The 27241-nt window shown below is 38.3% G+C and overlaps 1 protein-coding gene across 9 annotated transcripts in view; it reads right to left on the bottom strand.

Annotated features, from left to right (window-relative positions):
* Window positions 1–27241, bottom strand: part of kug (FAT atypical cadherin kugelei) — a 913302-nt gene that overhangs the window by 41906 nt on the left and 844155 nt on the right. For 7 of the 9 annotated variants that reach the window (XM_070104239.1, XM_053775102.2, XM_053775093.2 and 4 more), the window contains 7 exons: window positions 23131–23345; window positions 17095–17376; window positions 14606–14863; window positions 2671–3834; window positions 1657–2535; window positions 1319–1522; window positions 218–605 (listed from right to left, as the gene is read on the bottom strand). In XM_070104239.1, the coding sequence (XP_069960340.1) occupies window positions 218–605; window positions 1319–1522; window positions 1657–2535; window positions 2671–3834; window positions 14606–14863; window positions 17095–17376; window positions 23131–23345 (3390 nt within the window). The remainder of the gene's footprint in view (window positions 1–217; window positions 606–1318; window positions 1523–1656; window positions 2536–2670; window positions 3835–14605; window positions 14864–17094; window positions 17377–23130; window positions 23346–27241) is intronic. The other 2 variants (XR_011394610.1, XR_008406862.2) reach the window with 1 other exon arrangement.

The raw sequence follows: 27241 nt of genomic DNA, 5'->3' as shown, positions 1-27241 counted from the left end.
ATGAAAGGCACTTTAATGAAAAAAAAAAATTAAAAATTACCGAAATTTTGATGCAGTATTGGAAAATACCTACATGTATCACTTGTTTCAACATATACTATGTACTATACAGTATAGTAATAATATAATGCTTAGCGCTTCTTTTTGATTATAATAATAATAATAATATAATGCCCATAGCCATTTGCTAAAAAGTAAAAAAAAAAAAAATACAAACCATTCTGAATCTTGTTATTCTCATAGTAGGTGTCCTTGAGGTTATGTGCAAGTGCATCCTTCCAAGGTTTGTGCAAACTGTCAGTGTCTGCAGGTGTTGCAGTGCCTGGGGAACATATGGCAGACCCCAAACCAGAACCCACCAAAGAACCCAACGTAGAGCCCCGAGGGGTTCCCAAGGGATTAATCTGGGGTGTGTGGTGATGATAGAGGCTGTTGGACTTGGATATGTTTTGGACAAACTCCCGGGGATACTGAGGGAGGTTCTCTAGCTCATCTCCAGCTGAGCCGTAGCTACGGATGGTGTCAAAGTTGTTTAGCGGCATGTACGCAGGTTCACTAGGACTAGTGGGGTAGGAGTCGGGGCGAGGCGTGCAACCGTGCGGATTCTGTAACACATACAAGCCAACACAACAGTCAGGCACAGCCAACACAACACTTAGAACCTGACTGGGGCTGCTCAGGAGGAAGGGTAAGCCATCAAAATACACATTTTTTTTTAAGTTGTTAACTAAATATTGTTAAGTGTTACATGCCAATCAAAGGCATTAATGTTTATAACATATGAATTAAAATGCTTTTGATAAAGAATGTAACAATGTTTAGGCAGTTACATCAGTGTTATATGCTTACATTTTGATGAGTTACCATAATGTTAGTTGGGCCACTCTAAAGGAACAAAAAAACCACAAAATTGTCCCAGAACTTATTGGAATGCATGTGAAAATAATTCTCAAGCCTATTGCACATGCACAGCTTCTATCAAATAAAAAATAGCTATGCCATTACGGTGATGAAAAGCAAGATCTAGCAGTGAAGTCTACTACTGGAACATTAAAATGTGGTTTAAGATGTTTGCATAATGCTACCAAATTACAAAAAGCGTAAGAAATATGAGTACTGTTGTCTTCATACTCTTTGTTTACCAGAAATATTACTAAATTTCCAAGATTACAACAGGTGCATAAAAACAACGTTTAATCAGATGTTTAGTTATCATATTACCAGAGTACACCTCCACACGCATGAGAACACACACACACACACACACTCACCCCACAAAATCCTTAGCAGGATGCTTAAAATTTGCACATATATTTACCTGAGAAGCTTCCAAGTTGCTCAATTTTGAATTTCTTTTATAAATGTTGTGGTTATCTGTATTTTTGGGTTTCAGAATGACATGATTTGTCTGTTCAATTAGCTGTCGTCTGCGTGCTGCTCTTCTGTCTCGACAATGCATTGCAAGAACAATTATAAGGCCAAGAATGAAGACAGCTACAATGCCAATAACAATGTAGATGATCTGAAAAGAGGTTTTAAGGAAAGCAGATGTTAGAAAGAAAAACTGAAGTACATACAGTACTGGGTAATAAATGCATAGCACATTATATCATATTACTGAAGGAGAGCACAGTAAAAGAAAAGTTAGGGGCATACCTCTTCCATGCCAATGTCAATGAAAGATCCTCTGTATGCATCACAATAAGTTCCCGTGGCATTCCCTGGACACATACAGCGGAAACTACCATAAGAATTGATGCAAGTGCCACCATTGTGACAAGGGTTTTTGGCACATTCGTTGATGTCGATGTTGCAATAGGCACCGGTGAATCCTCTGCACTTACAAATTGGACCTGAAATCCCTTCTTCACATACTCCCCTATTGAGGCAAGGGTTAGGATTGCAATACATATACTGGCAACGCGGGCCTGACACTCGGGCTGGACATTCACATCTGTAAGCGTTTTCAATATTGACGCAATGTCCATTATTTAAGCATGGGGATGATGCACATGGATTAGAATCCAACTCACAACGGGAACCCTGAAAACGAGGATGACACTGACATATGAAAGATGAACCTCTCTCCTCACATGTACCACCATTAAGACAAGGATGAGCACCACAGACACCAGGAGGTTGCAATGCAGCTTGGCAGTGAGGTGCTACATGTGTCAGTCTAGTAAGTGATGCCACCTTGGTGGTAGTTGTGTGAGTCAAGGGCAAGGGTGTATTATCAACTCTGGGGTCATCGACACATCCTACAAGACCCTGGCGTGGGTCCTGTGCTCCTGCCCAAGGTCGTACTTCAGCTCCTAGATATAAATGTGGAGTATCAAGATTGAGCAAGTCAGATGATCCGGGTGAAGCACCTTGTCCACGATGCTGGCCATCCACTGTTATTTCAGCTGTGTTACCAAATCGCTCAAGACTAACATGATGCCACTGTCCATCATCAACACGCAGAGAAGTAACAGCAACCACTCCTTCCCCACTACCAAGGTCCCAGCGATAACGTAACTCACCACCCTCCAACTGAAATGAAAAGATTATGATTAAGATGAAAAACTGAGAACAATAAATATGTAAAATATAAAATATATCAAGATTAAAATAGAAAAATATTAACTTTGCTCCAATTATTCCCAAAATACAAAATGTAAAATATACCTCTAAGATGCTGTAGTCAATTCTACCAGCCGTAAACATGAGATTTCCAGATGGATGAAGTGTCCGGAACCACAGAGAAAAGGAAAAGTGGCGTTCAATAGGATTGCGGAGCGAATACTGTGCATAACTCTTCCCTTTGAAAGATAATGGTGATACTGGGCTGTAACATTCAGGAATATTGTCTTTACCAATGCAACTAGACTTGTTTTGTTTACATGTGGCACCTACCAATCCTTCAGGACATAGACAAACATATCCTAGTCTCGAGCTGTCAGGGATACACTTCTTGTATGATGGACAAGGTTTATGGGCACACTGATTGACAACAATGTCACATCGAGCACCAGAAAAGCCATTAGGACATATACACTTTGATTCATGGTGATGGCGGAGAGAAACAAAGCTCATGGTATCTGTGGTAATGGCAACTTCTTCATCATCAAGCACAATACGTTCCTCACACAGGCCATTTTCACAGGTATTATCAGTGCATTCGTCCTCAAGCACTCCAATTACATGAAGACCAAGAACTGACTCCAAAGTCTGTCGACCTGAGGAAATCTTCTTTCGCACAAAGTTTCTGGGGTAATAATCACTAGAAGACTTTCGGACAACAAAAAGCACATCTAGATCCCCTTGTTCAAAAATAGATTTTCCAACTGATTTCTTTTTGCTGTCTCTTCGTGCTCTTGCATGACTGTTCTGCAGACTTAAAATGATGACATCGCGAGATTTGGCATTGAGAAGGTTCTTTACTCCTCTGTGAAAGCTACGTCTGTATGATAACAAGAACTCTTCTGGGGTTGCCCCTGCAAGTTGAACAATAACAGCACTCTCCACCATATCGTCACTAATATCAACCACTTCAGCTTCAGCTTCACTGAAAGTTGTAAATTTTCCATCAGTAACTGATATGTTCACTGTGTATGAGCCTTCATCTAGACCTCCTTGGGCAGATAATGTGCCATCACGTGGATTAATGGTAAAATACCTGGTGTTAACACCCAAAGGGTCGGGCATTATTGAGTAAGTCAGAGTATCATAAGGATCTTCATCTGCAGCTTTAACTTTGCCAAGGACTCCTCCGAAGTATTCACCTGTATGCACGAACACTGTCACATGTAGTGGAAACACAACTGGATGATACCGGGACTCTTCAATAATCTGAAATGAATAAATACTATTTGATTTTAATAATTTTTCTACTAGTAGCTATTATTTTATATAACACAATACTATATTGTCAGCCTAATATTGAACATTTTTTGGAAAATAACTTCCACAATTTAACAATGTACGTATATAGATTTATATCACTGCATCACTGGAGCTTTAACCCTTTCAGGGCCGAGAGGCCCTCTCCTAAACTCGTTCTCAGGGTCGAAAATTTTTCGGAAAAAAATAATTATTTTTTCTTATGAAATGATAGAGAATCTTTTCCTGATCATAATAACACCAAAAGTATCAAATTTGATGGAAAACTTACGGAATTATGCTCTTGCGAATTTAGTGGTCTCAACGATGTTTATGCATCGGCGATTTCGCCCACTTTGAGCCCTATTTTTGGCCAATTTCAGTGTACTAGTCGACAAACATCATATGAATTTCGCTAGAATTCCATTTTTTCTATCAAATGAGTACAAGAAACCATCCATTTACCGATTTCAAGTATCCAATAAAGTGGTTAGAAATTGGCAATTTTGCCAATTTCACACAAATTTCAGAAGATGTCAATTTCCAAATAGGGTCCAGAATAAGCAAGACAGACATTCCTGGCACTAAAATAACATTTTCTCTGTTCATTAGTCACATCCCCTGGCCCCTCTTACATCTCTTTTGCTTTCCACTTTGAATTTTTATTCTCACAAAAAATAGAAGATAGTCTGTTGTACAGACTACTGCATTAGTATAGAAATGGTGTAGAAATGGTATAAATAATATCAGTGCACTTGTGAAAGAATATTAGACTCACCAGTTGACGTGTATTGGACACTTGTCATGATTTGTTTACTTTTGAAATTTGGTAAAAATCAAACATTTCTGCCACTTTGAGTTCAATTTCAAGGTACTTTTCATTATGAAACCAATCAAAATCATCTCAATTTCTGTAATATGTCTTCCATTCTATAAAATGAGACCAGGAAAACTAGAATACAACCATAAATACCATACGAAAATACACTGCAAAGTCGCTGTTTTAACCATTTCAGGGTCCGTCCCATAGATCTACGGCTTCACGTTGAGTGTCCAAACCATAGATCTATGCCAAAATTCTAGCGCCGTCAAATTTAGCGCGAAAGCACTCATAGGCCTACATGTGAGAGAACGGGTCTGCGTGGTGGGTGTGCGCCATAAACAAAAAATCTAGGCGCCCGCATAGCATTGTGGGAACGCCGGCTCAGTTACCCTTGTTCACCATGCCTCGTCGCAAGTCAGCTCTCACTCCCTGGAAAATTGGGACTCTCCTCTTCCTATCTGATAGTTCTGACACTGATGGAAGTGGAAATGAAGACGAATTCTATGGCTTTGATCAGTTAGTGACCGAAAGGAATGACCAGGATATCGATAATAGTGCAGAAAACCCTGACGATCCTCAACCTTCTACCTCTGGTGTGGGCACTCGTGACTTACGGTCGGTTGTACCTCAACACAAGAGAAAACTAATATTTTCACGTGGCCAGGCCTCTGACTTCAGTAATGATGATGATAGTGACGTGGATTGTGATTTTATTGCGCTTGACGATCATTCGAGTAGTGATAGTGAGGAATCATATTCACCAGTGAAGCGTCGGTATGTACGCCGCCGCATGTGCTCGGGTAGTGTACCCTATGCTGTGCCCAGGGGACGGAGTACATCCCGGAGTACATCCCACGGCCCTACACCAGGTTTAGATAGTGATAGTGAGGATGATGTGGCTACACTTGGCATGGATAGACCACAGGCATCAGTAGATGGTGGTAGTGGTGATGGTAGTGGCACCGCCATGCGTGACTCACCAGCCCAGGCTGGGACCCACGCTGCTGACTCCTCAGTTCAAGGACAAAGCGGAGCGTCAGCCACCAGCCCACCACAACCACAACCACCCGCACAACCAGCCTATGATGTCCAGTATCCACCAGCAAACCGTATCTGGGATTGGCAGCAAAATCCCAATTTTGTTCCCAAGCCCCACTACTTTGATGACTCTCAAAGTGGAATTCTACCTACTTGTCCCCTTGGAACCACGGCCAATGAACTGAAATTCTTTGAATTATTCTTTGACCAGCCATTGATGGAAACTATTGTCAGGGAAAGTAATAAGTATTTTGAGTACACCATGGCAAATACGATCATATCACCACAGTCAAGACTACACAGGTGGAAAGAGACGACTGTTGCAGAAATGTATTTGCTTTTTGCAACAATAATGCTTATGCCTCATGTCTATAAGCATAATATAAAAGCATACTGGTCCATAGATCAGCTAATTTCTACCCCGGTCTTCAGTGAAATCATCCCAGTGAACAGGTTTATCTTACTGTTACGTATGTTGCACTTCTCTGACAAAACCAGGCCTGACAGAAGTGACAGGTTATACAAGATTAGAAATGTTTTTATGTATCTCAAATAAAAGTTCAGCATATACTTTTATCCATTCAAGAATCTTGTAATTGACGAGTCTTTGATTTTGTTCAAAGGTAGACTGTCATTCAAGCAGTATATATCGAGCAAGAGGAAACGCTTTGGTATAAAACTGTTTGTACTCTGTGACTGTGACAGTGGCCTGGCGTTGGATATTGTTGTATACACGGGAAGTAAAACATTGAAAGATACCAAGATGTTATTGGGTATCTCAGGTGACGTAGTGAGAAACATGATGGCACCTTATCTTGGTAAGGGGCATACATTATATACCGATAACTGGTACACAAGCCCATTACTCAGTGATTTCATGCGAGTGAACAAGACAGATGTGTGGGGCACAGTGCGTTCTAATCGTAAACATATGCCCAGGCTCAATGCAGGTGCTCGTGGTGATGACGTGCAGGTGTTTACTGCCAATGACATCATGGCATTACGGTGGCATGACAAACGAGATGTCACATTGTTGACAACCATTCACCGTAATGAAATGCAAGGCAGTGGCAAAGTTGATCGAGTGACTAATGAACGTATTCGAAAACCAGTGACAGTGATTGATTATACACAAAACATGCGCTTGGTTGACAAATGTGGCATTCAGATTGGTTTTGTTGATTGTGTTCGTAAGAGTTACAAGTGGTACATGAAACTTTTCTTCTATCTCATGGACATTTCAATGCTCAATGCATACAATATGTACCAAATAAAGACTGGCAACAGACCACCGTATGGTGAATTTTGTTTGTCTGTTGTCAGACAACTCATAATGAAGTACCAGGTAAGAACACCTGCTATACAACAAGGTCCTCGAATTACTCAGGATATACCCAAGCGTTTGAGGAGGGAAGGTGATCATTTCATAATACAGCTTCCTTCAACTCAGAAGAAATTTGCTCAGAAGAGATGCATCGTCTGTGCACAAACAAAACGACGGCAACAAAGACGCAAAGACACTCGGTTTATGTGTGAGGAATGTAAGGTGCCTCTGTGTATGGTGCCTTGTTTCAAGGAGTTCCACAAGCTCCAGCAGTTCTAAAACCATGTCCAGTGATTGTAAATATGTAAATATATGATAGAACATTAGTATTATACAAGATTTGTGCATGTTTATTGTAATAAACAACAGTGGTAAACAATAATATGATAATAACTTTAGTGCGGTTATTGTGTTCAATACAGTGAGTTTATATACTATATACATTATATACAGTATTGGTCTCTCAGGCCCCAAATGTTAGTAGGAAAAGAAAAAAATTGGAAAAGAAAAGAAAAAACTACAAAAACCGCTAAATAAAGTAATGAGCGTATGTGGAATTCGTCGATGTTGCCGCCACCACATCATTTTGGACAAACTTCTTGGCACTGTATCTCAGTAAGTACTGATCAGAAATTTTTTTTTTTGTCTTATTACCTTCACAAAAATATGCTCTTTAATTCTGTAAGAAAAATTTATTTTTTTTTTTTTTTCAAAATTTCTTGGACACTGGAGCACCACTTCAGATTTTGGCCTTGGACCCTGAAAGGGTTAAACCAAAAACACGGTCGGAGTTTTTTTTTTCTCATGCACTGTGTGCTGCAGGATTTTTTTTATACTGTGCACAATGACCACATAGACCCATTCTTTCATATGTAGGCCTACCAGCTTTCTCTCACTAGATTTGAAGGCGCTAGAATTTAGGCGTTCTAGTACGTCAATAACTCTGGTGCATAAGCCGTACTAGTATGTTGGAAACCCTGAAAGGGTTAATATGTCATCACGATCCCATTAAAATAATAAAAATAATTTTATTTCTTTTCTGCAGTATACAGGTAATGTAGTTTATATGTAATAAAATATTGTTAGGCACAAAGTCATTAACATGCAGTGCACCAATGTAAGAACCATTGCTAAAGTATTTGTTAATATGTAAAAATGTGATACAGTAGTGGTTGAGTGTGAGTAGGGCCTGCCTAGCATGAGCCAGTAGGCTTACTATGAGCTGACTATGAATTTCTCTTTTTTTGTCACAAATATTTTGAAGTTTTTGGCTCTTAATTTTACATTTTCAATAAGTTTCTCTTAGCTTTTGCTATAATATATTTTGTTTCAAAATTACTGAAATACTCAAAAACTAGAGTAGATTTGTATATAGGACTTGAAAAAAGCGAGTATTTTTTTTTTTTAGCAAAAAATGTTTAGGAGTCAATTTATGCATGCAGTTAGGTTATACTTGAGCATATAATACAGTATATTTAATTTGTGTATATTGTTAATTAAACAGAGTAGATCTACAAAACAGTAAACAGCCCATATGTGTCAGAGAGAGAGAGAATGAAAGAGAGAATGAAAGAAAGAGAATGAGAGAGAGAGAGAATGAGAGAGGGGGAATGAGAGGGGGGGAATGAGAGAAAGGGTAAGAGTGAGAAGGAAGGTTGCAAACTCCCACTGTCCTGCTGCTCACACTGACACATCCTCCATGCAGGCAACAGACAGCGAAGAAGGGAGGGAAGTGATATTAGCAGAGATGATGCCTAACCCCTCTGGCACTTCCTACAGGTACCACTCCTAACAAAATTGGCAAATATTGCAAATTTAATACTTCCAAATGAATGAACTTTTCACTCCTACATAAAATATACATAGGCAAAATATTAATACATAAGGTACAAATAACAAAGGAAGAAAATACATACATACATATTTTAGCTTCAAAATTATTGAAATTATTTAACTGAACAGTTCTTTACAAATATTTACCAGACTGACTTAACGCTTCACAAATATATAAATAGGACGTACACTAAATACAAATGAACTTTGTTGAAGATGGCTAGGAAAACTACTGAAAATAATTTGTTTGAATATTTGCAGTTATCATAAGTGCAGATCTATCTCTCTCTACCCCCCTTCTCTCTGTTTCTCTCTCCTTTTCCCTCCTCTCCTTTCACTCTCTCTCTTGTTTCTCTCCTTTCCTCCCTCTCTTGTTTCTTTCTCTCTCCTCTTTTTGTACACAGTGATTTTGAGACATGTAAGACACCAGGAGAGCCACTGGGATGTACTTCTGTGGTCTTATGTAAGGCACAAAAGCACCTGCTGAGCCGAGATAAGAGTAGCTGGGTGGGCAACATGTGTTCAGCTCTGAGATCCTGCTGGTTTGTTCTGAGAATAAATCCATAAAGAACAAGTGATCCTGTATGCCATGCTCCTGTTTCTTATGACAACTGTCTTCTTGATGTCTCCTCTTGTGGGAGTAATTGCATATGGTATCTTGCAGGGAGTTGTCAGTAGTGTGCCTCCTCTGGTGACAGCAGAAGCTTTGCGTGGATGCCTGAGAGTGTGGTCTCCTATTTCCTGCACTTCTTGTGACTCGCTGCAGATTCAGCAGCTGATTTCTCTGTGTTCTGCTACTGGTTAGCTTGACAGTTATGTACCTGGTAGGCATTTTCCTGGAACTGTGTTGGCAGGAAGTGAGATGGCTGTGGGTGGCTGACTCTTTCTCATTCAAGTCTTCTTCCATGCCCTACCTCATTTTCCAGCTCTACCTGATATATATCTGCAGCTCAGGCTTTGGCCAGACACTTCTTCAAGTACAGGGTCAGTCAGCTGGAGAAAAACCTGACTTAACTAAGGGGCAGCAGATGGAACACTGCTGCCAGGTGCATCAGTAGGTGTTGGACCAGTGGTGTCAGGTGTGCTACTGGGTGTAGAAGGGAAGCTGACAGATCCAAGGCTTGCTTCGGTGTTGGATAATGGATCTGTTCCCTCTGCGGTGGCTAAAGAATTTGTACTGAAATGTTCAGATGTGGTATTCTGAGCTCTGTATGCCTGTGGAATCCTAGTGTTAATAGATTCCTACCAATTTTTTGATGATGAGTTAATCTCAGTGTGTGAATTCTAGGCCTTGTCAGTAGTGTCAGCATCATCTGAGCAACCTATGTCACTGTAGTTTGAAACCAATCTAATGATTTTAGGAGCTTAAGAAGTGATTCTCCTTGATGAATTATTCTAGCTTGCAACCTTACAACACAGTCCAGTAGAGCAGTGTTGTTTATTCCAGTGGAGTCCCTAAGGCACCTGTGTGACAGTAATTAGAACAAGTGGGCTCCAGGCACTTAACATGTGCCAGGCCTCCATTTGTGTAACCACAAACATTGCAGTAGGTTGTGGGACAATAACCAGATAGTGAAGTTAATCTTGCTGTTTCATGATGCAAAGCCCACCCTCCCCTCCCCTTCACTCTTTCTTCGAACTCCCTTCCCTTCCCTTCCCTACTTGTAGAGGAGGCAACAAGGAGACAAATCAGTCTACATCTGGTAAATTCATTATCATCTGTGGGTATCTTGGCATTCAGCTGTTCAGAGAAAATTCAGTGTCTCTAATGCTACAAAAGAAAGCAGTCTGCAGCTATGTGACTGCAGATTGTTGCAAAAAGGTATCTATGATTCCTCGGATTACCTTCCTGGTAACAAGTCAGCAGGTGATAACCACCTAATTTAGGTATAAATTGTATTTTATGCTACTTGCCAATCTGTATTACTGCCTGAAGAGGACCAATATCATGGAGGGGTTGCAAAGTTCTTTGACAAGAAAAAGTTAAAAGAGGCAGTAAACATTAACACAAGCTAATGAATTCAATGAATACTCTCTCTTAATACCAGAAAATCAACTTTCCTTGCTTATCCACTATTTGAGCTTAACCCTTTGAGGGGTTGAGACCTCTGCTTGCAAACTTGCTCCATCTATCATGAAATGATAGAGAATCTTTTTCCAAAGTTAATGAAACCAAAAGCATGAACTCTGATGGAAAACTTACGAAATTATGCTCTCGGCAATATTTACACATCGGTGATTTCTCCCACTTTGAGCCCTATTTTGGGCCAATTCTGTTGTTCCAGTCAATCAAACTCATAGCTGTTTAGCTAGAACCCCCTTTATTCTACCGATTGAGTACAAGAAACTGCCCATTTACCTATTTCAACTACCCAATAAAGTGATCACAAATTTCTAACTTGGCCAATTTCACACAAAATTCAAGAAAGGCCAATTTCAAAACAGGGTCCAGAATAAATAATGTAGACATTCCTGGCACTAAAATAACATTTTCTATGTTGATTAGTCACATCTCCAGGCCCTTCTTATATTACACTTGCTTTACATTTTGAATTTTTATTCACATGAAAATTAGATCTACTGTTATTCAGATTACTGCATAATGGTAATAATTATATAAATAATGTCAGTGCAGAGTGTTAGAGTGTTAGGGTGTTCAGCAGAAGTTTGTGGTTACAGGAAAGTGGGTGCGGGAGGGAAGAGGAGCGATTGGTGGAATGATGATGTAAAGAGAGTAGTAAGGGAGAAAAAGTTAGCATATGAGAAGTTTTTACAAAGTAGAAGTGATGCAAGGAGGGAAGAGTATATGGAGAAAAAGAGAGAGGTTAAGAGAGTGGTGAAGCAATGTAAAAAGAGAGCAAATGAGAGAGTGGGTGAGATGTTATCAACAAATTTTGTTGAAAATAAGAAAAAGTTTTGGAGTGAGATTAACAAGTTAAGAAAGCCTAGAGAACAAATGGATTTGTCAGTTAAAAATAGGAGAGGAGAGTTATTAAATGGAGAGTTAGAGGTATTGGGAAGATGGAGGGAATATTTTGAGGAATTGTTAAATGTTGATGAAGATAGGGAAGCTGTGATTTCGTGTATAGGACAAGGAGGAATAACATCTTGTAGGAGTGAGGAAGACCCAGTTGTGAGTGTGGGGGAAGTTCGTGAGGCAGTAGGTAAAATGAAAGGGGGTAAGGCAGCCGGGATTGATGGGATAAAGGTAGAAATGTTAAAAGCAGGTGGGGATATAGTTTTGGAGTGGTTGGTGCAATTATTTAATAAATGTATGGAAGAGGGTAAGGTACCTAGGGATTGGCAGAGAGCATGCATAGTTCCTTTGTATAAAGGCAAAGGGGATAAAAGAAAGTGCAAAAATTATAGGGGGATAAGTCTGCTGAGTATACCTGGTAAAGTGTATGGTAGAGTTATTATTGAAAGAATTAAGAGTAAGACAGAGAATAGGATAGCAGATGAACAAGGAGGCTTTAGGAAAGGTAGGGGGTGTGTGGACCAGGTGTTTACAGTGAAACATATAAGTGAACAGTATTTAGATAAGGCTAAAGAGGTCTTTGTGGCATTTATGGATTTGGAAAAGGCGTATGACAGGGTGGATAGGGGGGCAATGTGGCAGATGTTGCAAGTGTATGGTGTAGGAGGTAGGTTACTGAAAGCAGTGAAGAGTTTTTACGAGGATAGTGAGGCTCAAGTTAGAGTATGTAGGAAAGAGGGAAATTATTTCCCAGTAAAAGTAGGCCTTAGACAAGGATGTGTGATGTCACCGTGGTTGTTTAATATATTTATAGATGGGGTTGTAAGAGAAGTAAATGCGAGGGTCTTGACAAGAGGCGTGGAGTTAAAAGATAAAGAATCACACACAAAGTGGGAGTTGTCACAGCTGCTCTTTGCTGATGACACTGTGCTCTTGGGAGATTCTGAAGAGAAGCTGCAGAGATTGGTAGATGAATTTGGTAGGGTGTGCAAAAGAAGAAAATTAAAGGTGAATACAGGAAAGAGTAAGGTTATGAGGATAACAAAAAGATTAGGTGATGAAAGATTGAATATCAGATTGGAGGGAGAGTGTATGGAGGAGGTGAATGTATTCAGATATTTGGGAGTGGACGTGTCAGCGGATGGGTCTATGAAAGATGAGGTGAATCATAGAATTGATGAGGGAAAAAGAGTGAGTGGTGCACTTAGGAGTCTGTGGAGACAAAGAACTTTGTCCTTGGAGGCAAAGAGGGGAATGTATGAGAGTATAGTTTTACCAACGCTCTTATATGGGTGTGAAGCATGGGTGATGAATGTTGCAGCGAGGAGAAGGCTGGAGGCAGTGGAGATGTCATGTCTGAGGGCAATGTGTGGTGTGAATATTATGCAGAGAATTCGTAGTTTGGAAGTTAGGAAGAGGTGCGGGATTACCAAAACTGTTGTCCAGAGGGCTGAGGAAGGGTTGTTGAGGTGGTTCGGACATGTAGAGAGAATGGAGCGAAACAGAATGACTTCAAGAGTGTATCAGTCTGTAGTGGAAGGAAGGTGGGGTAGGGGTCGGCCTAGGAAAGGTTGGAGAGAGGGGGTAAAGGAGGTTTTGTGTGCGAGGGGCTTGGACTTCCAGCAGGTATGCGTGAGCGTGTTTGATAGGAGTGAATGGAGACAAATGGTTTTTAATACTTGACGTGCTGTTGGAGTGTGAGCAAAGTAACATTTATGAAGGGGTTTAGGGAAACCGGCAGGCCGGACTTGAGTCCTGGAGATGGGAAGTACAGTGCCTGCACTCTGAAGGAGGGGTGTTAATGTTGCAGTTTAAAAACTGTAGTGTAAAGCACCCTTCTGGCAAGACAGTGATGGAGTGAATGATGGTGAAAGTTTTTCTTTTTCGGGCCACCCTGCCTTGGTGGGAATTGGCCAGTGTGATGATAATAATAAAAAAAAAAATGTCAGTGCATTTGTGAGTGCATATCAGACTGGCCAGTTGAGGTGTATTGGATGCATGATGTGCTTGTTTACTCTTGAACATTGGCAAAAATCTAACATTTTCACTACTTTGAGCTCAATTTCAAACTACTTTGAGTCTGTAAACATTCAAAATCATCTCAATTTCTGTAATATATCATCCATTCTATCAAAAGAGACCAATAGACAGCGAATACAACCATTAAAACCATACAAAAATATACTGCAAATTCACTGTTTTACACTAAAAACATGGTCAGTTTTTTCTCATGCATTGTGTCCTGCAGGATTTTTTTTTATACTATGCACACTGACCATGCAGACCCATTCTCTCATATGTAGGCCTACCAGCTTTCTCCTGCAAGATTGGAAGCCACTAAAATTTTGGTATAGTATTGCTGTATAGCCCTTGTGGCTTAGCGCTTCTTTTTGATTATAATAATAATAATAATAATAATTGGTATAGTATTAAGGAACCGACCCTGGCTTCAAAGCCATAATATTACGGGACCGACCCCATAAGGGTTAATATATTGAGTATCAAAGGAACCAAAAGAGGCATTTCCATGAACAATTAGGCCTCCCAGGTATTCAGAAAGGTCCAATATTGTAAGAGATCACGGGACAGTCACCATATATAAATGATAAATTTTGAAATACCCAAGATGATAGGTTTGATTTATGTACTAAATGTAGACCCCCTACTATGGATTTCTGTACTGATGTCACCCAACATTCTTATTTAAATAAAAGTTCTTAAAATTGCAATCTAATACAATGCAAACCTTAACATCAATCCAGGTTTCTGAGAAGAGAGGTGGACGGCCATTGTCATACACTCGGATCTGAAGGCGGTAGTGCCCTTGTACTTTATGATTAAACTTTGTAGCTGTCCGCAGGTGTCCATCTTGAGTAATTCTAAAGGCTGTGTTATCATTACCAGATCTTATTTCAAATGTAAATGGACCACCATTGTGTGCTGCATCATCATCACCATCAATGACATCAAATTTAAACACAAGATGATTCACTGGTTTGTCCTCCTGAAAATTTTAGTAAAAATAATGTAAAGCATTTACAAAAACATATATACATACCATACATACATACAACAATTTGACAATTAAAGGTATAAAAAAGTGGTCAAATTGTCACACCTATGAAAACTGTAACCCAGGTTAAATTCAGGACTTGAGTCCTGGAAATGGGAAGTACAATGCCTGCACTTCAAAGGAGGGGTTTGGGATGTTAGGTAAGACACATATGCAACAGTTAGGTATCTTTATTTCGAAACATTTCGCCTACACAGTAGGCTTCTTCAGTCGAGTACAGCAAAGTTGATAGAAGCAGAAGAGACTGCATATGTGTCTTACCTAACAACTTGTCGGTATTTTATACCATTTTATTGTTCATTCAGGGGTTTGGGATATTGGCAGTTTGGAGGGATATGTTGTGTATCTTTATACGTATATGCTTCTAAACTGTTGTATTCTGAGCACCTCTGCAAAAACAGTGATTATGTAGGAGTGAGGTGAAAATGTTGAATGATGATGAAAGTATTTTCTTTTTTGGGATTTTCTTTTTTGGGAATTTTCTTTTTTTGGGTATACACAAATAATCCGTACAAAGGAGAGTGAAACTTATGACGAGGTTTCGGTCCAACTTGGACCAAAACCTCGTCATAATTCACATAGTTGTTATGGGGCTATAGGACCCAACATGTATTTATGTATCTGTAACAGTTACTCTGGAATACCTAATTATATTGAATTGATGGTGACTCAGCTCTAAATGTCATAAGGGCAGATCACTCTTATGGCTGTAAGGCAGCTGAGTCAATCCTGTTTTTCTCAATGTAATAGGTTATACTATAGACACACACACACACAATTTAAGTAAGTAGTTTATAAAGTTGTATTTCTTTTTGTAAAAGTAAAATTAAGGTGTGGTAGAATTGTGGTAACTGGAGAATTGGGCTTGGCAACAGTCTTTTGTTTTTTTGGTGGGTGTGGGAGGAGCTTAGCTAGGCCCCTCCCTCTCTCTCACTTTTTTGTTGACTTCAAACTGGGAGCACCTCTGGGTCCTTCTTCTATTTTTTGGGGGGGCATTATGTGTGCTCCAGGGGTGAGTTTTTATAACTTAAGTTGTGGCCATCATACCCAGGGTGACTAAAGTGTGTCAAAACACTGGTTAGCCCAGAGTTTAGTCAAGAAGAGAGAAGGGCATTGTTGAGATGCACCATGTGGACTGTCCTAGGAGAACAGCTAAGGGGTATACAGGCTTATGTTTTGAATATGTGAGTGCTGTAATTGCATATTCTGTACATATCTATTTAGAATGCAGCTATATTTTTATAGTAGTGGTTTAAATGACCTGTGAAGAGGGCTGGTGAAAGGATCAGAGACACTGAGGATGATCAGTCATAATGTAAATATTACCCAAGACATAAGGCCTTTATGTAAAAGCTACCCCACACTAGAACATGTAGTGAGAACCTTACTGTCAAAGTATAAGGGATAACAACATAACGTAACAGTAGTATACTTCAGAAGTGATTAACATACACGTCCTACAGTTAAGTGTATCTGCTGCTTACTGTGATATTTGAATAAGCACTGATTACTTTAAGCATATCAAATAATGACTTTCTGATGGCTACAGGCAGCTGTGCATCATTAATGTTGGCACCAGAAGTTTTTGAGAAAAAATTAGTTTCTATACTAAATTGTAAATCTTGACTGAATATCATTAGGGCAATCAGTAAGTGATCTACCAGCTCTTTCTTCAGTCTTTTTGTGACATTACTTGTTCCTCACTGTATATAGATCACTTTCCTCAATACAGTACTAGAGGAATACTTTGCCCTAACACTTATTCTGTTACCAGAGCTGGACAAATCCTGACTGCATTGGTGAGCTGTCAGGGAAAGACTAATTTCAACTGGACAACAAGGAGGAAACTTACATGAATGGCTTCTGATGGGGAACTGGAGCTCTATTGTCACAGCCCTTACTGACTTGGAAGCAGAAAGTCAGTCTAGTATTAAATAATGGAAGGTGGCATAACTGGTGAAAATAGTAGTAGGGAAGCTTGACATTGTTAATTTAGGGGTAGGATTGGTTGGGAAGGATTCTTTTAATGGTTCATAAGAACCATTAAACAGAAATAGGGAAATAAGTAGGTAATTACAGTACAGTACTTCTGGTCTTCATATAACATTTATATTTCTTGCATAATTAATTTACTTAAATAATAAAGAGTAATTATTACATACCTGAACATATGCCGTGTGATTTGTTTCTACAAACACAGGTGGATTATCATTTGCATCACTCACTTCAATATTCACCATGACTGACCCTGACCTCTGAGGGATGCCTTGATCCAAAGCAATTACTTCAAGGTTATAAGAGGCAATGGACTCCCTGTCTAGGGGACCTGCCACCGACACCCAACCCGATAGCTGGTCAATACGGAATTGATGATTAGGATCTCCATTAGCAATGCCATAGGTAATTCTACCATTTGCCAGGCTGTCCAAATCAGTTGCTACCACCTGGATGAAACATATATGTATTTAGTAATAGTGTCCATTAATATTTAAACAACTGGTTCCTAACTAGGTGATCTTTTACAAGTATGTAAAACCACTTGAGACCGTATATATATGCAATACATTAATTACTGCCTTAATTACTGGCTTAAGTTTGCCCGAAATGCTCTGCATACCAAGGGCTTTCTGCATGCACACCTAGATGTCACCCATCTCTGTACAAACACTATATCATCATCTTTCTTTCAACAAACCAGCTGTATCCCACCAAGGCAGGGTGGCCCAAAAGGTAAAATGAAAGTTTCTCCTTTTAAATTTAGTAATGTATACAGGAGAGGGGGTTACTAGCCCCTTGCTCCCAGCATTTTAGTTGCCTAAACATTGTATCATATTGAAATAAAGAATCTTTAAACTTTAATCATTTATCTTTAACTTAAGAATATTCAAGCAAATGTCTATAACTATTTAATGTACCACTCTGATGTTAATTAACTCTAGAATGTATAATATGATAAATCTTACATTCTGATATCTCTATAAAAAAAATTAAATAATTAAAAATATACTGCATCATAAACTAGTGCAGGCTTTACATCATAACATATGTCAAACTGAAGTAAAATAGACTTTAGCAATCATTCTCAAACGTTTTTTCATTACACATCTCCTATTTCCCACCAAAGCAAAATCTTCTTCTTTCAGCAAACTGGCCGTATCCCCCCCCCCCCAAAAAAAAATGAAAGTTTCTTGTTTTAACTAATAATGTTACAGGAGAAGGGGTTACTAGCCCCCTTGCTCCTGGCATTTTAGTCGCCTCTTATGACACGCATGGCTTATGGAGGAAGAATTCTGTTCCACTTCCCCATGGAGAAATAAATAATACATTCAGCAATGCTACCCCCTTGCTGGTTTTCGAACAGATCACAGATATCCTAGTTCAGTAATGAACAACAGCACATATCCCAGAGACAACTCATTTCCACTTGATTCAAATTACAATTTTCATGTGTGACTGCTGTGTGTTTAAGTCCTGAATTTCACTGTCTCTTTCCAACCCTTCTCCAAACATGCTTGCACCTTCCATCTATACCAAGCTTCAATATTCCTTCATGGGGGTTGTACATAGTTATAGTGATGACAAAAAAATTACCAAATGATGTAGAAAATTTTCAAGGAGTATCAGAGTTATTTAATTTCAGTATCTCAAAAAAAAAATTAATAAAGACTGCATTTATTTTTAAACTGACATTTCAAATTTAAAAAAAAAAGAAAAAAAAAAAAGGGCTGACCTAGTTTTGCCTTATAATTAGTTAGGCTCACAGAAGCTAGGATTCATCCCATCTCCTCAAAGGTGCATAGTCCCAGCTACTCATCCAAGGACCCAAATCTTCCCTTCAAGGAACTGCTGTGTGACAGTTTCATGTATCTTGACCCTGTCCTGGAGCTCATTTTTGAGGGTATTCTGCTTTAGCATTGCACTGCCCTTGCTGCCCAACTTCAGGCCAGGCTTCTTTACTGGCTACCTAGTCAACCGTTTCAGCCCCACTGATCAGGAATTTACAGGAGATAGTGATTCTTCTTGAAAACTTCTGTCTTCATTCTGACAATGTTTGATTTCTGTTGGAAATACGTTGATAAGCCTTGGGCCATAGATGATGTACTCATGACACCTGGTTTTCGCTGGATTTATTGTACGGTACATTTTCTTTCATATCTCTTGCTCCAGTAAATCATTATCGCATATCTAAAATATGTATATTACCAGGTATTTCTCTTCTCCATCCCAAAGAGAACAATTCAAGCACTTTGAGCATTCCCAGTAGTTCAGATGTTTTACTGTTTCTATGTGGACCTTTGTACATTTTCCAGATCTACAATCACTTCTGCCTTGAAATTCACTGTGAGCATAGATGTAGCCCCCCCAAATTATTTCCCAAACCAGGGATCAGAGGCACATCTGACATTTACAAGACATTCATTAATGCAGCAGCTTGTTCTTAGGAGTCACAAGGCACTTATTATATTACAAATGGTATACAATACCAACAAATTCATGGGTAAGACACATGTGCAACACAAGGTATCTTTACTGATATATTTTGCCTGCACTGAAATCTTCATAAGTCAAAGATGGACACAAATTACAATCCTGGAGACAGTAGATAAAGCGGAAAGGTAGTTTCAGGAAATCAGTTCCTCATCTCTGTATTTTACTGATGACAACCTCAGTGCAGGCAAAAATGTTTTTCCAAAAAATATGCCCAGTGTTGCATATGTCTTGCTCATTGTCACTAGGCACTGTCAGGTTTGTATTAGAAGCAACCATACACTAGCAGTAAATAAACTTACAAAGGTTAATTTTACATTAAGACCAGTATCATATTGAGATGTTAGAGGGAAGAGGCAAGTCTCTAAAAGAATATATAGTGGGTGCTTTCTTAACCAGCCAACAATTATATGGACATCATTGTCTAGCAACCAACCTGAAAACAAATGGATAAGAGAATGGCCACAGCTGACAACCAGCATCTGACAGGGGGGCAAGATTTTTATTCCTCCTACTTCAACTAATCAAACAGTTGCACAGAGAATTAAAATCTAACTCTTGCAATTGTTCTACCTTTTCTTCTAGTTCAATAGATTATGAAAATTTGGATGATTTATTTTAGAGCAGTATAATTTTTATCCTGAAACAACAGACAAAAGAATCAATCCGATTTCCCAAAATAATCATAATAAAAAATCCATGTTTCTTGAAACTGTACCAAACAAATATAAGTCCATCATGCCTACAAGTACTAAATTTTAATACATTTGGTAATGATAGCATTGGCCTAATTTTGTAGAGACTGATACAGGTCGGCCATCACTAATCCGGCAATCGGTTATCCGGTTCTATCAATAATCCGACACTAATTTTAGCTAGCATAATTTAAAATTTCATCATTATACTGACTCAAATTTCATTATTATTCTGACTCAAAAAATTGTTCAGATGGTTGTAAATCCACAGCAGAAAGCCAGTGGAGGAGAAAGCAGTAATGAAAATCAGGAAGATGTAGCAGAAAGTCTCTCTACTGATAGAATAATTAAGTGCATTCTAACGTAACTATGCAATCTAGCACACTACAGGTCCCAATGATGCAGATTAGTGATGGCTGACATGCACTAGTTTTCTTTCCCTTATAACGCACTGTACACTTGCTAGTGTTGTTCCTAGACACACTTTTAATATTAATGCATAAAAATCTGACCCACAAACCATGAAAATTTTACTTAATATTGATTCTAAATAATTACATGGCACAATGCACCTAACTTAAATACACAATTATAAAAATCTACATTTATTAATAAAATTTTACATAATAAATAAAACTAAAAGGCCTAACAAAAAATCTTATGTATTATGGCTCGTGTAACAAACTGACCTTACTCAAGTCTCAAACTGTGTTGAATTTTAAGTAAAATGTTAACTGATATTTGTGATACTTCTACAATCCTGATGGGACTTAATTAAGGCTTCCAAGTTCTCAAGCTTGCAATATCCAATGACTCGGTGGTAACTTCTGCATCTAATGGTCATGTAGTGCAGGGGGATATCACACACAGTCCCTCATAAACAATTAAACTTAAATATACACAGAGTTACTTTAATACACTATTACTGCACCATATTTTGTTTAATTTAATGAAACAATACAATACTGCCCTTAAAACAAAAATTTAATAGAGACTCTCGCTCAGACTTAAATTACTCATGATTGGCAACATCTTGAGATGACTTTCTGGATGACCAACCATAATTCCAATGTGAATAATGTTGTTACAAGTAGCAGATATGTGTAATTTGATGTACTGTAGACTCAGGAAACCTATTATATTTCTTAACCCTTTCAGGGTCCGTGCCGTAGTTCTACAGCTTTGAGTTGAGGGTCCAAACCGTAGATCTATGCCATGAGCTCAGCTCACTCTGATAAGTTGTGAGTGGTAAATTTGGGCCTAGATATGAGAGAATACATCTATGTGGTATGTGTGCATCACATAAAACAAATCCTGCAGCACACAGAGCATAATGAGAGAAAAAAATTGAGGCTGTAATTTTCGATTAAAACAGCAACTTTACAGTGTTTTTTCATATTTTTTTATAGTTGTATTTGCAATTTCTTGGGCTCACTTGATAGAATGAAAGATATATTACAGAAATAGAGATAATTTTGATTAGTTTTAGTACTAGAAATGAATTGAAACTGAGCTGAAAGTGGAGGAAATGTTAAATTTTTGCCGATGTTCATGAGTAAACAAATGACCTCACACATCTAATACACACCAGCTGGTGGATCTAATATACATTCACAAATATGGTGATATTATTTATACAATTATTACAATAACGCATAACAGTAAATCTTCTATTTTTTGGTTTGAATAAAAATTCATTATATGAATAGAAAATCAAAATGGAATTCAATTGTAAAGCTTCAAAACATAACTAATGAACAGAGAAAATGTTAGTTTAGTGCCAGGAATGCCTGCACTGTTTATTCTGGACCCCATTTTGAAATTGGAATATTTTTACTTTGTGTTAAATTGGCCAAATTACCAATTTCCGATCGCTTTTTGTAGTTGAAACAGTTGACTTGGCGATTTCTTGTGCTCAATTGATAGAATAGAAGTAATACTAGTGAAATAGCTAAGAATTTGGTCGACTGGAATAATGTAATTGGCCTAAAATGGGAGTCAAAGTCGGCAAAATCGCCGATGCTTAAATATCGCTGACACATCAAAATTTACAAGAGTATAATTTCGTCAATTTTTCATCAAATTTCGTACTTTTTGTTTTATTACCTTCAGAAAAAGATTTTCTATCATTTCATAAGAAAAAATAACAAAAATTTTTTTTCGAAAATTCTTGGACCCTGAAATTTGGCCTCTGGACCCTGAAAGGGTGAAATGTGACAGTCTAATACAGCCTCTCCTCACTTAGTGATTTACTCGTTTACCAACGACTCGGACTTATGACAGGCTCTCTAACCAGTATGCTTACCTAAATAATGTATATTAGAGATGATTTCCTCTATTCTGTTTATTACAATATATAGTACACTACTGTATAAACATTTAAAAATATACTAAAAATTTTATAAATGGTGCAAAGGTGACATTCAAACAATATCAAAGATGGCTGACACAAACCCACTACCATTATAGTATGCTCCTTGCTTAGCAACGAATTCGTTTGCCGACATGGTTTTAAGAACAGAACTCCATCGTTAAGTAAGGAGAGGCTGTACTTAATTAAACTATGATATTTTAAGTACTTGAGGTATTTTCTTGCAATGGTATGAAATTGTCCCATTGGTACAGTCCACTTTCCACAAATAACCCACTTAGAAAAGCAAACCTGAGGCAACAGTTTCCATCCATACTGGATCATTATCAAACCATAATTATCTAGGACAGGCCAAAAAGTTAGTTTTCTCTTGCAAATGTAGGTTATTTGTGAAGTGTTCCAGCCACAGTATTGTGACTTTTATTCTTCATCATTTATTCAATAGTTCTTCCATGGGGGTGCCTTCATGCCAGAAGAAAGCTCCTGATGTGAGGGATGAGAGGAACTCTCCCCTTGCATCAAACCTGTTTACCTTAGTACCCAGGTGCTGTATGACTCCTACAGGTTTAACACTTTTTCTACTGATCTGATAATAATGATAATTTATATGGGAATGTAAACCTGCAAAAGAGTGATGGCTTTACCTGTATCAATCTCTCTCCAATGATTGCAGCTTCATTAACAATCACAGAGTAGGAATTCTGCAGAAAAATTGGCTCATTATCATTGATATCGGTAACAGTGACATTGATGGTTGCATGATTAGAGAGAGGCGGCTCACCCCCATCCGTTGCCTGAACTGTCAGCTGGTAGGAGTGTGCTCTTTCATAGTCCAGTGGGTCCAGTATAGACACTACACCTGTAAGAAAACATACAATATACAATTTTCTAATTTGAAAAAAGTTAGAGACAGTTAAATAATTACTAAATTAAAAATTAACAGATCAACTGAGTACAGTAAACCCTAAATGCAACAGACCTTGATATAATGGATATTTGAAATAATGAACAAAATCAATTTAGTAAATTGTACTTTTGACTCATTCTCAAAGTTCACTGAAGTACTTTTGTCAACTGTGCAATCAGCAGGGTCCCACTTATACGGCAGGTTAGGCTCCAGGCTACCACTGGAAAGCGGACATTGCCAGAAAGCAGAATGCCATTTTTTCCACTTTATAAATGCATATAAATGCCAGATAACAAATTTACACTAACATATATTAAGTTAGCAACAATACTAGGCATTAAAAACAATAAAAAGTAAAATACACATACAGTACACTCATTACTTACCTTAAAATATTTGCTGTCTTAATGTAGGGCGAGAGATGAATAGTATTTATTTGTAGGAAGTCAGGTGTGGGAGGTAATGGTAGCCAGCCAGGCCACCCCACCCACACGTAATATACTACGTACATTTAAAGTGCCCTAGAGCGATAAAATGCATATACAGTACACTTATTACTTACCTTAAAATATTTGTAGTCTTAATGTAGAGTGAGAGGTGAGTAAACGAGGAAAAACAAATAAACAAGAGAGAACAAGTAAATGAGAGAGAAACATGTAGTATGTAAACAACCAGACAAACGTCTGGTTTTGGTTCATACACGTTCATCTATTCTACACATAACATCTCATATTTATTCAACTGTGGGATGTATTTATCGTGCTGATATGTTACGTAGCGTGTTTATTGTATAATTTTGAAAAAATATCATGGAATAATGAAAATGTTTATATTAATGTAATATATTACATTTAACCCTTTCAGGTTCCAGAGACCAAATTTCAAAGTGTGCACCAGGGTCCAAGAATTTTCAAAAAATAATTTTGTTATTTTTTCTTATGAAATGGTCGAGAATCTTTTTCTGAAGGTAATAAAACAAAAAGTACGAAATTTGATGGAAAATTTACGAAATTATGCTCTCGCAAATTTTGATGTGTCGGCTATATTTACACATCGGCGATTTTGCTGACTTTGACTCCCATTTGAGGGCAATTACAGTATTCCAGTCAACCAAATTCTTAGCTATTTCACTAGTATTACTTCTAATCTATCGATTGAACACAAGAAATCGCCAAGTCAACTGTATCAACTACAAAATAGTGACCAGAAATTGGTAATTTGGCCAATTTAATGCAAAGTTCAAAATATTCCAATTTCAAAATAGGGTCCAGGATAAACAATGCAGGCATTCCTGGCACTAAACTAACATTTCCTCTGTTCATTAGTTACGTTTTCAGGCTTTACAAATGAGTTCCATTTTGATTTTTTATTCACATAATAAATTTTTATTCAAACCAAAAAAATAGAAGATTTACTGTTATGCAATACTGTAATAATTGTATAAATAATATCACCACATTTTTGAATGTATATCAGACCCACCAGCTGTCATGTATTAGACTTGTGAAGTCATTTGTTTACTCTTGAACATCGGCAAAAATTTAACATTTCTGCTACTTTGAGCTCAGTTTCAAGCTGTTTCCAGTACTTAAACCAATCAAAATCATCTCTATTTCTGTAGCATATCTTCCATTCTATCAAATGAGACCAAGAAATTGTAAATACAACTATAGAAAACATACAAAAAGCACTGCAAAGTCACTGTTTTAATCGAAAATTACGGTCTCAGTTTTTTTTCTCTCATTATGTACTGTGCGCTGCAGGATTTGTTTTATGTGGTACACACATACCACATAGATATATTCTCTCATATCTAGGCCCAGATTTACTGCTCACAGCTTATCAGAGTGAGCTGAGCTCATGGCGTAAATCTACGGTTTGGACTCTGAATGTAAAGCCGTAGATCTTCGGCACGGACCCTGAAAGGGTTAATGCGCTTCAGAGTGACTGTTATTGCATATTATTATTATTATCATTACAGCCTCTCTTCACTTAACGATGGAGTTCCGTTCCTAAGATTGCCTTGGTAAACAAATTCGTCACTAAACAAGGAGCATCCAGTGGACCCTCGCCTAACGAACGCATTGCATAACGTTAAATCTACCTAACGAAGTGTTTGAGTGTAAAAATTTTGCTCCGCCTAACAAAAAACTTGCCCAAAGTGATTCGTCCAGGACCTGTCCACACTGCCCCATGGGTGCTAGTGTTTACAAGCCAGCCAGTGCAGTCGCATCTAGCATACATACATGTGGTACATTTTGCATTATCCCAGTGTTTTTAGTGCTTGTAACTGCAAAATAAGTCACCATGGGCCCCAAGAAAGCTTCTAGTGCCAACCCTGTGGTAAAAAGGGCGAGAATTAGTATGGAATTGAAAAAAGAGATTAAGGAAATGTGTGCAAAGTGGGTTGAACTGCAAACCTTTATGGATGAAAATCACCCTAACACAGCTATTGCAAGCTGTGCTGGTGACCATTACAATGACAATGCTGTGGCCCATTTTAGGCAAATCTTAAGGGAATGTGAGGTACAGAGCTCTATGGACAGATCTGTTGTGCGACAGAGGTCCAGTGACTCTCAAGCTGGTCCTAGTGGCATTAAAAGAAGAAGGGAAGTAATTCCAGAAAAGGACTTGCTACCTCAAGTCCTTATGGAAGGGGATTCCTCTTCCAAACAAAAACAACTTCCCCCATCTCCCCTCCTCCCATCCCATCAATCATCACCAGATCTTCAATAAAGGTAAGTGTCGTGTATTCTTTATTTAGTAGAGTAGTAATTGTGCACGTCTTCTTCTTTTTTGGGTGTATAAAAGTGTATATTTCATGTGGAAATTTTTTTTCATACTCTGGGGTGTCAGGAACAGATTAATTTGATTTCCATTATTTCTTATGGGGAAAATTACTTCGGCTAACGATAATTTCGGCTAACGATGAGATCTCAGGAACGGATTAATATCGTTAGGTGAGGGTCCACTGTACTATAATGGCAGTGGGTTTGTGCCAACCATCTGGTGGAATGATGATGTAAAGAGAGTAGTAAGGGAGAAAAAGTTAGCATATGAGAAGTTTTTACAAAGTAGAAGTGATGCAAGGAGGGAAGAGTATATGGAGAAAAAGAGAGAGGTTAAGAGAGTGGTGAAGCAATGTAAAAAGAGAGCAAATGAGAGAGTGGGTGAGATGTTATCAACAAATTTTGTTGAAAATAAGAAAAAGTTTTGGAGTGAGATTAACAAGTTAAGGAAGCCTAGAGAGCAAATGGATTTGTCAGTTAAAAATAGGAGAGGAGAGTTATTAAATGGAGAGTTAGAGGTATTGGGAAGATGGAGGGAATATTTTGAGGAATTGTTAAATGTTGATGAAGATAGGGAAGCTGTGATTTCGTGTATAGGGCAAGGAGGAATAACATCTTGTAGGAGTGAGGAAGAGCCAGTTGTGAGTGTGGGGTGAGTTCGTGAGGCAGTAGGTAAAATGAAAGGGGGTAAGGCAGCTGGGATTGATGGGATAAAGATAGAAATGTTAAAAGCAGGTAGGGATATAGTTTTGGAGTGGTTGGTGCAATTATTTAATAAATGTATGGAAGAGGGTAAGGTACCTAGGGATTGGCAGAGAGCATGCATAGTTCCTTTGTATAAAGGCAAAGGGGACAAAAGAGAGTAAGCCATGTGTGTCGTATGAGGCGACTAAAGTGCCGGGAGCAATGGGCTAGTAACCCCTTCTCCTGTAGACATTTACTAAAAAAGAGAAGAAGAAAAACTTTATAAAACTGGGATGCTTAAATGTGCGTGGATGTAGTGCGGATGACAAGAAACAGATGATTGCTGATGTTATGAATGAAAAGAAGTTGGATGTC

This window comes from Cherax quadricarinatus, chromosome 1 (genome assembly GCF_038502225.1).
Source record: "Cherax quadricarinatus isolate ZL_2023a chromosome 1, ASM3850222v1, whole genome shotgun sequence".
Taxonomy (NCBI): Eukaryota; Metazoa; Arthropoda; class Malacostraca; order Decapoda; family Parastacidae; genus Cherax; species Cherax quadricarinatus.
This window is presented reverse-complemented; position numbering and strand designations above follow the sequence as displayed.